Source organism: Taudactylus pleione, unplaced genomic scaffold, assembly GCF_031769625.1.
Source record: "Taudactylus pleione unplaced genomic scaffold, aTauple2 ptg000245l, whole genome shotgun sequence".
Lineage (NCBI taxonomy): Eukaryota > Metazoa > Chordata > Amphibia > Anura > Myobatrachidae > Taudactylus > Taudactylus pleione.
In genome coordinates this window covers 3,027,563-3,040,635 of record NW_028284647.1, presented here as the reverse complement: position 1 = coordinate 3,040,635, position 13,073 = coordinate 3,027,563, and the positions used below count along the sequence as shown (strand labels likewise).

Below are 13,073 nucleotides of genomic sequence, written 5' to 3'. Positions count from 1 at the left end.
TATTTAAAAAAAGAGAAAAAAGAAAGACAAACTGTGCTATTCTTACCCATTACTTTCTCCGCCTCTCTCCCTTTGTCCCCTCCGCCTTTCTATGTGACCCCTCCGCCTCTCTCCCTTTGTCCCCTCCGCCTCTCTATGTGACCCCTCCGCCTCTCTATGTGACCCCTCCGCCTCTCTCCCTTTGTCCCCTCCGCCTCTATGTGACCCCTCCGCCTCTCTATGTGACTCCTCCGCCTCTCTCCCTTTGTCCACTCCGCCTCTCTCCCTTTGTCCACTCCGCCTCTCTGTGACCCCTCCGCCTCTCTCCCTTTGCCCCCTTCGCCTCTCTCCCTTTGTCCACTCCGCCTTTCTGTGACCCCCTGCCTCTCTCCCTTTGCCCCCTCTGCCTCTCTCCCTTTGTCCACTCCGCCTCTCTCCCTTTGCCCACTTCGCCTCTCTCCTTTTGTCCACTCCGCCTCTCTGTGACCCCTCCGCCTCTCTCCTTGCCCCCTCTGCCTCTCTCCCTTTGCCCCCTCTGCCTCTCTCCCTTTGCCCCCTCTGCCTCTCTCCCTTTGCCCCCTCTGCCTCTCTCCCTTTGTCCACTCCGCCTCTCTCCATATGCCCCCTCTGCCTCTCTACATTTGCCCCCTCTGCCTCTCTCCATATGCCCCCTCTGCCTCTCTACATTTGCCCCCTCCGCCTCTCTACATTTGCCCACTCCGCCTCTACATTTGCCCCCTCCGCCTCTCTCCATATGCCCCCTCCGCCTCTCTACATGTACCCTCTCTGCCTCTCTCCCTTTGCCCCCCTCCATGACTCTCCTTTTGCCTCCATCAGTACTCTCCCTTTTCCCTCTCCATGTGCCCCCTCCGTCTGTTGCTATGTCCCCCTCCATGACTCTCCCTTTGCCCCCTCCATGACTCTCCCTTTGTCCCCTCCACGTCTCTCCTTTTGCCCCTTCCATGTCTCCTCCCCCACCCCTTACCTTTAGTTGTGATCGTCGTCTCCATTCTGCAGCATTGCTCCTTTAGATCCTTCCTGTCTGATCTCCCACAATGCACTGGGTTGTAGGACCCCATTCATTTTTATTCCTAGTTCTGTTGTTGGTTCATTTACAGACTCAGGCTGGGTACACACCTAAACGACCGGCAATCGTGCCAATGTTCAGGGCGATTTGTCTTCAACCTGGACATCGCATGATTGCCAGTACACACTTAAAAGATGTAATGAAAGGCGGATCAATCGCTGTTGCGTCCTTCATTAACTTGTACAGGCTCACGTGCGATATCGTATGATTGACTGTGCAGCACAGGCAATCGCATGATATCGCATGTGGCCGCGGGTACGTGCAAATTGCGCATACACACTGCACGATATGCCCGATTTGTTCCGTTTTGGCTAAATCGGCCAAATCGGGCCGATATCGTACAGGTGTGTATGCACCCTCAGTCGCAGCTAGACATAACAAGTGTCACAGATCACATTTATCAGCACAGTCTGCTGGTGCGTCCTAGTCGCATCGCAATGCTAATTAGACAAATTTTTGTGCAAAAAAAAAAACCGCCCAACGCTAGCAGAGTAGCACAGGACCTTGCGTCTCACTCATGCCAGGCAAGTCGCGCTGTGTGGCATATTGAGGGTAGATTTATGAGGGCACATTTGTACATGATGGCAGTACACTGAATTTACAAATTGAATATTGCTTAAAATAAACATATATATATATATAATTAATTTTAAAAAAAAACTTTTGTTTAAGATGTCTAGAAAAAAGACCAGATAAAAATGTTCAGAAAGAAATTTCCAGAAAAAGTGTCTAGCTGTAAAGTATTTGGATAGGATAAAGCAAAGCGTTTCCTCACTTCAACTGCTACGCGTTTCACAGAGCTAACGTCTGCTTCCTCAGGCAACTGGAGCTCTAATGAGGGTTCCTTAGTTATATAGGAGAAGTTAATGGTTAATTGTCAATTGATGCATTGTCACACCAAAGGCGAGATGTACTAACAATGCGGTACATCCCCCCTGACTTCAGGTACGTACCGCTGTTCATTACTGCGATATGTACCAAGAATTTCGCAAATGACAGCTCTCTCGATAAGAGATGTCCTTTGCGATGCTGCCGGGCAGAGGGACTTCCGGGTTTAACACCAAAAAGTCCCTCTGGCATCCTTCTGCTCATGCGCAGAAGGTTGCCGGACACGGGGGCTCCGATCGGATCCCTCCCAGCCCGGAGCGTGGCGTTACCCATCGGAACGAAGCACCAGAATGCATCGCATTCCAGGTGCTTAGTACATTCGGGGAATGCTGTAAAAATCAGAAAACTGCATTTTCAGTGGTTTTACCGCATTTTTACCTTTAGTACATCCTGGCCAAAGTCATTTAAAAGGTAAATGTTAAATATGAATCAGCCTATGTTAATACGTGACCATATAATAAAGAGCAGGTTAATACATAATAAAATTCCTAAAGATCCAAGAAGGAATAATTTCAAAATAGTTAAAAAAAAATTTAATTTGAAAGATATATGGTTTAATATGATAGATTAATTTCTCAGTTGCTGTGAAATCTTTCTAGGTTTACCCTGTATGGCGCCGTGGAAACGTTGGTTCCTTATGAATAAAAGATAATAATAATATATATTGTAGGAGTTTGGGAAACATGGAGGGAGGGGAGCCTGGGGCAAAGACTGGGGATACAGGAGTTAAGGTGCGTACCCACTAGACAAGAAAAATGAGCGATTGAACGATTACGACATCGTTATCATTCAATCGCTCATTAATCGTGCAGAAAAATGTCGGCAACAACCAGCGATGTGCGTTCCCGCTGGTCGCTGTCGGCATTTGTCATCGCCTGCACATGCAGGACAGTATGCCGATAACGACAGGTTGTGCATGTTCGGGGATGAGGGAGGGTGTCTGCACCAAACGATATATCGTTCATTGCGGGCACATTGGGGGTCATTCAGACCCGGTCGTTAGCACCGATGCACTCGGACCGGGTCGATGGCCCCCCACAGAGCATGCGCACGACGGCACCGTCGTGCGCATGCGTGAGACCCGCTACGACCGACAGCGCCGGTCGTAGGGGGTCTCGATCCGAAGGGGGCGAGCTGTCGATGTTGATTGACAGCTCACCCCGTTTGGAAGGCGGGCCGGGGGGGTGGCAGCCCAAAGGGAGGCGTTCCCATGGGAACACCTACCGTTTGGGGGCGGCCCCACTGACATCACTAGTGATGTCAGTGGAGAGCTTCCGGCTCAGACAGAGCCAGAAGCTCTCCGGGGCTTACGACAAGGGAGACCCTACCCTAGGGTCTCGTCGTAAGCCCCAATGGTCGCGATGGTCTCTGACCATCGTGACCATCACCGGAGCGGTCGTTAGAGCTGTGGGTGTTAACCCACAGCCTAACGACCGCCACAGAGGCGGGCGGTCAGGATGCAAGAGGCCGTCCAGTTTCTGAGCGACCGCTTGCATCCTCCGACCGCCTCTGAATGAGGCCCATTATCCAACTGCACAGGAAGGAGAACGATTACAGTGTTGTAATTGTACAGTCGTTGCACTCTCGTGAGGTGGGGGAAAATGAGTGGGACAACTGCTGTGGGATCAGCAAGTAAAATGGGACCTACAGGCCCTTAGGGGTCCAATTATCTTCCAGGGGGGTGGGGGAGCAAACATCAAAATATATTTTCAGGGGCTTGATAAATTTCGGTCCCCATACTATGGGGACAGAGGGACAGATCGGAGCTGAAAGGAAAGCAGGTAATATCAGTGATATCTCCTACGTTACCATTATAATAAGTAAATTTTTATTTATTTATTTATTAACAGTTTCTTATATAGCGTAGCATATTCCGTTGCGCTTTACAATTGTAAGCATTAATAGAACAAAACTGGGTAATAACAGACAGATATATATGTAGGAAGGCCCTGCTCGCAAGCTTACAACCTATAGGACTTGACGCTTAATTTACATAAAAGTAGGTGAAAATATTAATTTTCACCTGTTTTTGTAGAAATGAAGTCATGATGAATGGACCCCCTTAAGCCACAGCAACCGATCAGCTGCATTGTCTAACTAACTTGTACTAGACGGACAAAAGCTAATCGCTGGTCGGTTGCTTTGCTGTGGTGAAACTTTTGCGCAGTGTTGGTAAATTGGCCCTGGTGGAGTTATATAGCTGCCTGACCAAGGGGCTATACAATGCTGAAACTGAAATGTGTTTTCTGTATATCGCACATGCACCGTAATGATAAAAGCTCATCACTTTGCAAAAACTTTCTTTATTAATATAGTATTGTTAATTCTTTTACAATTGCTGCTCATTTTGACAGTTTCCTAAAATTCCAGGACTGGCAGAAATCAGCGTCCTTTTCTTTGCTTATCCATTCAAGTTCTAGTTTTCATTTCTGGCGTGTGCTTTAGGAAGGCTGCTGGGACATACATAGTATTAGCCGGAGCAACAGCTCTAAATCTTTCTTAGAGCCCGGTCAACAAGCTGTCACCCATCCCCTGGCAGCCTCCGAGATGTTGGCAGAACAGATTGTCCCATTTCATTTTGTGTTTGTCTGCACCCAAATACGGTCTCTTTAAAGGCAAAATGATGTTTTATTCACCACTAACTATAAGGAATGCAGTCAGCATGTCAACATAAGAATGGTCTGAATGTAAATATTGACATCAGCGGCGTCACTTACGTGACACCCGGTGCGGCCCGTGGAAGTGCTTGCGCATGCCAGGGGGCGTGGCCTTGCTCTGCGAAGTTATGCCCCCTCCTGTGTGCCGATCTTGGGGGCATGACTGCATGTCCCCTGCCTCTCTCGTGGCTGCTCGGTGGCACCAAAATAGCAGAGCAGCTCTGCTATATTGGTGTCAGCCTCTCGGATGGTGTCCATCTAGTGACGCCCGTGATTGACATGTTGTCGACATGGTCATGTGAGTGTAGACAGGCAGAATGTCAGCAGTCCATTTTGGGGTCAGGGTTAGGCTGCAGGTTGAGTTACAGCTACAATTGACCCATCTGTGATGCGGGGCAGCCTGTATGGACAGGGGACCATTTTTGACCACTCGATCCTGCACGAATCCAGCGGGATGAAGTCACTGAGGCACCACTGCACATGCGCGATCCGGCGTACGCTACTGTGTAGAGTCTTACCAGTACTTAGCTCCTATAGGTGAGACCCATTACCGCTGTTATAGGCATCACTGTGACCACTGCTGTTAAGCCGTTGTGTATGTTGCATAACCGCTGTTACTGGAGTTACACATGCAAAAGCAAGGGGGGGTACCGGTTGCCTGGAAACCCCCCTCCCTAGCCCTCACCACAATAGAAATAACATATAATACTAAAGCTGCCTGTTTTTAAGATCCCCCTCAGTGTCACAAATGAAATAATTAGCACCATATATACATGTGCACCAACTAGGAGGTCTGGAAAACATGCACTGTTAGCGGTGCACTGATATAGACCATCTATAGGGTCAGTTATTAATACTGTATAATAATACACTATCCAGTACATAAGGGGACCTTTCAGCTCAGACAGGATGGCCCTGCTGCCACATATAATGGCTTACTGTGATCGCTGGTCTTGTACTGTATATGTCAGAATTATTACATACACTATACTTCGTATGATATAACTTATAGCTGGATAAGTGATGGTTATGTCCTCTTCAAGGAATGCCCACACTTTGTTTAAAATCAAACATTTGGAAACCCCTCTCTAGAAGTCCTGCGTTTGAGGTAACCCTCTATGTTACCGCTGTTACCAATAAACCTGCAAGCCTGAGGTCTCTCTGTGTGGACTAATCTTCATTTTCACATTCCGCTGTTACCCTATTGAAATCACCCAGGTTCCGCCAATAAGTTATATCAGTATAGCTAATGCCATTATTGCCTATGGGCTACACTCAGCAGCATTTACCCATCGCCCCTGGTGTCAATGGCCGCCTGTGCCTGAGTGGTAAGCAGACCGTACATGCGCATTAACGATCACTTCACTTCTAAAACACCGCTGGGACGGCTCCTTCCTGAGCCCCGGTCCCTGCATGTGTTCATTCATAAATTCTGGCGAACCATTGTTTCTTTTGGCGCAAATAGCGGCAATAATAAATTATAATTATCGAGTCTAGAACCCGATAAATAATAAATATGCCCCTAGAATGTCTTAATATAATTATTTCCAGGACAATTATGATTTTCTTAAAAAAAATAAAAAAAAAACATGTAATTCTAATACTGAATAAGTAATGACAGTACTGGGGGCCGCAGTGAGCAACACCTAGCTCTGAGCAGTATGGAATACTGACAAATATCACTTTGGTATTAATGGCAGCTTCATCGGACTCCAATATAAAAGTTCCTGAGTGCGTTCTAGTGCCTGGAACCTTCCAACCGTCTGTCGAACCAAAGGCGACGCCCTCCACACTGACTGCTTGATTAATGAGATTCATCATCTGATGGGGGAAGTGCTCACTTACTACCCAGAACTATGCAGTCTGCAGTGCATTTCATTATGTGCATACCGGAAGTTTACTGCTAGGGGGTATATTTACTAAAGTGCAGGTGGAGATGTTTCCCATAGCAACCAATCAGATTATACTTAACATTTATCTACACCTAAACGATAAAAGCTAGAATCTGACTGGTTGGGCAACATCTCCTCTTCTAAACTTCCACTTTTTAGTAAATATACTCCCTATTGTCTAGCCGGGATGTAGTTAGCAGACCGATGTTCAGCATGCCGCCGGTATAAATCCCGATGGTGGAAGCCCGACACGAGATTTAAGATAGGCGTCGAAATACCAACACCTATCTTAATCCCGACGCCGGAATACAGACAGACGCCAACCCAAACGAGGTTAGTGGGTGGAAGGGGAGAGGGTAGGTATACTTACCCGACCATCAGGATGCCACTGTCGTTATTTTGACAGGAGACATACCCATTCCGTCTAGCCAAGCAAAGGTCACACCAACATTTAGTCTTTGGTAAAATTAGCCAATCAGGCTGCTGATACTGTGCTTGCGCAGGCAGTGTATCTGCTAGAGATGTCCACAGTGGTAATAGTCACTTTAGCGTTTTTTTTCCAGATGTCACTCAGACGCTGCACTAATGTCAACTCTTATATCATTCTCCTAAGATGCTGCTTTATTTATGGTTGAAATGGCTCCTAATAATTAATTGTCATTTTTATTATTATTATTATTATTTACATTAGGGCTCTTAATTGCATGCATCACTATCATACATTATAATATTTCATTAGAATAGAAGTGCCCCTATGAATGCATATTTTATGGTATCCCAAAACAGAATTTGCACTGAATATTATCAGCGCCATAAGTTACTGTACCTAGGATATATAGTAATATTATTCCAAATGATGTGCACTAGAAAAGGGATGTTTAATACTTTGCACTTGCTTAGATGAAAGGAGAAGAGAATGTGAAAGACCACAGGGGTCATGTGGGTGCCCAGGAGCATTCCATCTGATTGGCTGTATAGGAAAAGGGAGCAAACTATTGTTTTACCATTCATCATCACTTAATTTATACAAAAGCAGGTAAAAATTAACACTCACGTACTTTACTTTTTGTTTAAATTAAGTGTCAGAGCTATTCATCAATTTCCGAAAAAGCATGTTTTGGGGGGGGAAATTGGTGATGTTTACTGTATGCCATCCTGAGATGGCGTACAGCCCCTGATACTCTTCACAGGCTGCCATTTACACAGCAGCCTGTGAACATTTACAAGGCAGCCGCTGCAGCCAGCAGAGAGATTTAATTTAGATCCCTCCCTGCTGTGCTTAACTCCGGGAGCTGAGAGCTTCGGGGGACCGCAGTGCTGTGTCCAACCCACCTGCTCGCGATCTTCCTCCCATCCAGGCTCCATGGCTCCTGGAAGGGAAGGGAGAAGTGTGGAAGTGGAGGAGTTGGGGAACAGGGGGAGGGGGGAAGGGGTGAGGACACCAGGGAAAGGATACAGAACACAGCAGGAGGAGGAGAGACGACATCAGGAGCAGGGACAGAGCAGACATTGGGGAATGGGATGCAGCAGCAGGGGGAGGAGAGAGGACAGAATGGACACCAGGGAACGGGACTCTGCAGCAGGTGGAGATGACATAGAGGAGAGGTGGGGGGCTCCACACAGCAGTGGGGTTAGCAGGGACCACAAATGTTGGGTGGGGTGGGGGGGGCATAGAGACCGGCAGCTGCAGTGAAATCCATAGGGACACAGCAACTGATTCTGCAAATAGAGCAGTTTTTCGGAAGTGATACTTTAGGCACTGAGGGGCCTATTCATAACTAAAATGGCCCGTTAACCATGAGGAAACGCTAGTTTCCGCATATTTAAGGTATCCGGCCAATCATCATCAGGGGTCCGAGAGGACCACCTGATATTCAGCAAATTTACGTTTTTGGAGTTTGCCTGCGAGAACAAACGTCATCTTCAGATGGCGCTTGTTCTCGAGCCCCTCTCCTTACTATGGGAAGGCGTACCGAGGATGCGAAGAGGGATCCGAGCGGATTCTCCGCCGCCTCCTCACTGCCTCCCCGGCGGCTTTGTGCGTGCTTAACCTCAGGTCAACATGCGCAGAAGCCAGTGCCGGAAGAGGTAAGTAACGCTGCTACTTCTGTAGCTGCGCTACTAATCGCGGGGACAGATGCTTTTCGGAGCAGCTGTCCCCGCATCGGAGCAATGATGAATTGCTTTGGTGATAAGTATCCCCTGCGGTGAGGTGGTTATCATACGGCCCCCAATGATGACTGGAGCCCCTGTGGCATGATAAATGCCTCCGAACAGTTTTTTAAACTCGTAGCGATTTTAAAGCATAGTTATCACAAGTGATGAATAGACCCCAGAGATGTGTTCTGTAGCAGTGTCAAGAAATGATGTCACAAAACTGGAAATATGAGCTGATGTGTAATATCCATATTGTTCACAGAAGGGATATATTATTCTTTATATTGTAGTGCGATGATGTCACTGCTCGACAGTATATTTTTCTGACTTGAAGACATGACATAATTATCACCTATTATAAAGGAATTTATGACGTTTAATTCATCATATTTGGAAGCGCCAGTGACAGCGATAAGCTGTTAAACAAGCAGCTTTAGGAAACTTCAAACTGTGCTCATTAATATAATTAAATCAGTTGTCTTTATAAATACTAGCATAACCCCTAAATGAAGAATTGGGCACACAATGGCTCTGCAGCTGCAAAACGCTTGCAGGGTATCCAGTGGTGGCTGCTATGTGACGCAGCGATGCTGGTCCATTCGCTCCGCAGTATCCTGCTGTGCTATATGACCGCAAACTGCAAGCTGCAACGGCATTAGTGTACAACCTCTATAGTATACCAGTTTTCATTTTGAAAAAAAAATATATTATTATTTAACACACAGATCCACACTGACACCGTATCACAGGAACAACCTTATACACAGACTCACAATGACACACAGATAAATTGCATCAATCCCGCCCATACTCCTCTCCCTTTTCATGGAGCTCTCGATTGAACCCATTTGCGGACAGCCAGCCCCTACACACTTATTAGGGACACGGCATTACTCAAGTCCTAGGATGCGGCCTACAAGAATTGATGTTATCACAGCTTCATGTTTATTAGTACATAGGTTGCATTTTGGGGCTTAAGAAAGACTGCGGCACTAAGCGTAGCGCGAGGGAAGGACTTCAACGCATTCCGCACGTCCTGAGGTTATATCATATTTCAGAAGAAGAGTTACAGGTGCACAACTCCAACATTACTGATTATATAATATAATACAGTTTGCAATAGAATTTTGCAATAAATAGATAGAGGTTTTGGCATAATCATGGCCATGGTTATGGGCCTACCCGTAACGCTTCTTCTTGTGTTTGCAACATAGATCTCCACAGGTAGCACCTCCCAATATATATATATATAATTATTGTTTTCAGGGTGTGCAGTCTAGGACCCCTTTCTACATATGTTATATCATACTTGCCGACCCTCCGTGATTGTCAGGGAGACTCCCTGACATAGTAGCAATCTCCCTGAAGAGTCCAGCAATCTCCCTGATTGCACCTTACCCCCATTATGAAGCTGTTAATATAAAAGAAAAAAACGATATATACATATATACATTCAAATGGGTAATTAGTATAATTTCCCTGCATTAGTTATAAGGCACAATGATACCTATGGCTAGATGCATTTTCTGAAAAGTATCAGTGTGTTTTCATCAACACGTAGATCTTACTAACTGCTTTGGGGCTCATTTACATTTAGATGTAAATCAATTTTATGGCACGCCCCTCAGATGTAGCCGTACACACCCACTTTACGGCCGGGCTCATAGGTGCTGCTTTCACAATCTCCCTGAAAAGCTTTTTCAAAAGTATGTGTTATATAAATTTTTCCCTATTGGGTGGTACATACATACTTTTGCTATGGGGGCTTTTAAATACCTAGTTACGCCCCTGCACATTTTGATGTCAACGCTCGCACATTAATACAAATATTATTTACAGAAATGACAATGGACTAGATCAACTGACATGTATTATAATAATAATCTACTCTACAGTATGTCATCAAACTCACTCATGTATTATAGTCTTCCCTAATACTATAGAATCTCCCTAATGCTAAAAATGTGATGTAAGGTTAAATATTTCACTGGACATTATCATAGTATAAACTTTAATTGTGTACTATAACAATACGATTTACACAATATATGCTATAGTTATATAATATCACCATTAAATCAGCCGCAAAGGTCAATCTACAGTTAACGGAACACAGAAAACGTATTGTTCACAGTTGAGTTCATCAGTAAAGAAAATATATTGTCTGTTTTGGTGGGTGAGGTCAGAAGTTCAAAGGCGACGAAAAGGCGAGATGGAGCCCTTAACGGGATCACAGAGACGTGACTGTAGATTGTCAGAATAATAACATACTAAGCTGTTCTTTTACAACAAGGCATAAAATGGACCAAAATGGCATAATTCATCATTATAGTTAAATCTACACGCCTATAAACTTCACTCTAATTCTTCAAAAACACTACCAGGGCTAAAACTTTTTTTTTTTTTTATTGCATTGCTTACTTAGTCTGGTTTACAGATTGTAGTCTTATAGCGAACAAAAGGCAAGACATAAAAACCTGACAATATGTTCTGAAATTCATATACAACAGTGTTGTCATTAATTGTATACACCACCTAAAAACTAAAATCAGATATGGCTTTCCGTCACATAAAATGGTGCAACAGTTAACAATACAAAACTAGCATAGCTTATTTCATTGGAAGAGTTTCAAATCACATCGACAAAATAACAAAGAAAAACAAAAAAACGGTGAAGGATATTCATATAATAAATTGTACACAAGCAAACCCGTGACTCTTGACCGTCTTTTAAAATTGCTAATAGTTTGTGTCTGAGCGGTTTTATTGCACAGCTCTCTGTAAAAGGGTCCTTAGGAAAATCTTCTTTTAAGTGCAGATCTACAAAGCGGGATAACCAATTCTGTTATAGCCTGAACTACAGTCGTAAAACATTTGGGGCAGGGTGCAGTCAGAGTAGCAGGGGGTAAATGATGTTAGGCTAGGACAGCTGTCTTCCACTGACGTAGACATGGCTGGGTCAGTGCTGCTTGTGAAAACTGGGGCTGGCATAGGAACACATTTCAAACTTTCATTCAAGTTTGGGCTGCAAGTTCCCACGGGACTCTTTTTAATTGGATTACATGGATTCCAGGGCTCGGAATAAAGGAGCCCATTTAGTAAGTGATACGGCTCGTACACGGAATGTTCTGCCGTGATGTCTTGTTGTATCCTTACAGATGCTCCCTGAATAATCTCTTGGTCCAAGATCATGTTGTTGTAATCGGGGCCCAGTAGGTCGAAAAACTCTATGGCTTCTTGGTTACCTTTCTCCAAATCTATTAAGGTGACTCCAGAGTTGGGAAGGCGCCCTGGGGAACAATTCGCCGGCTCGGTGAAGAAGGAAGGGGGGAAGTTGCGATTCCGCAAGGGCACTTTCTTGCATTTTTCCCCACGAGCTTCCTTGGCGTTGTCGAAGAGGGCAGCCAAGCTCTTGCTCTGCAGGTTGGACTGGGTACTGTCCCTCTTCGGGGGTGGCTTACAGTGATAACTTTGGGGGCTGGAGCTGCTAGGAGATGCGGACTGGCATTTAGGGGACCCTTGGCTGATGACACCACTGCTGATCATACCTGTGCACCGTTTGATCTGCTTTTGCAGGTACTTCCGATGGTTTACCTTGCGTTTAGACTTCACAGGCTTGTCCAGGGCCAGCTTGATGTTGCTGGAAGCCGTGTTGATGAAGCTGAGCAGATCCTTACTGGATTCCTTGTAGTCGCCACTTTCCACGGCACCCAGAAAATCAACTCCTTCGTAATAGCTTTTCTCGAAGTCCACGGCAGATCCCGGGAAATACAGGGGCATAAAATGATGGTTCATTATTGCAGCTTGAACAGCCATGGTTTGTCTATCGGGAAGTCACACCTAACAGTCAGCGACTACTTCTTTGCACCTGTTGTCATTGCAGGTAGCCAGTGCTCATATTGTGACCTCACTCCTCTGCGGAAGTCCAAGCTGGTCCCTCTAAATTCTGTGACACTTTACCCGAGTTACTGTCAAAAAATAGTTTTTCCAGAGCGGAACGTCATCCTGGTACATAGAATGTGAATTGAGTTTCAGCCAGGAAAAAGTGTAGATTTAAGTTGGATGTGACAAAGCAGAGAGACGCAGTCCGTGTGAGTCTTTCCCCGGCAGCATCTTCTCAATTTAATTTGTTCTCACCAGAAACACACAGCCTGAAGGGGATGGGAGGGGCAGATAAGTAGGAGGTCTGAGGGGCTTAATGGTATCAGCTTTCACTAAATCCATGGGGTGGGAATGGCTTGGAATAAAGACTGTACTGTGCTTTCTTCCTTCAGCCACTGAACAAAATACAATCCCCGCTTTCCATTCAAGGCTGAAATAACACAAATACTCATGTTTTCTTAATGTTTTTTTTTTTTTTCGGGGGTGAGTGGGTGGTAGAGTTGGATTTTGTTTTTGTTTTTTTGTTTAAAA

The 13,073-nt window shown here is 45.4% G+C and overlaps 1 protein-coding gene across 1 annotated transcript; it reads right to left on the bottom strand.

The window, feature by feature from the left end:
- Window positions 1-10,717: 10,717 nt before the first annotated feature.
- Window positions 10,718-12,769, bottom strand: FAM181B (family with sequence similarity 181 member B). Its single transcript, XM_088479816.1, has one exon. The coding sequence runs from the start codon at window positions 12,474-12,476 to the stop codon at window positions 11,481-11,483; it is 996 nt and encodes a 331-aa protein (XP_088335942.1). The 5' UTR covers window positions 12,477-12,769; the 3' UTR covers window positions 10,718-11,480.
- Window positions 12,770-13,073: the final 304 nt, after the last annotated feature.

Bases quoted from the DNA above. Each gene is read 5' to 3' on its own strand.
- FAM181B (XM_088479816.1), bottom strand. From the start codon at position 12,476: ATGGCTGTTCAAGCTGCAATAATGAACCATCATTTTATGCCCCTGTAT.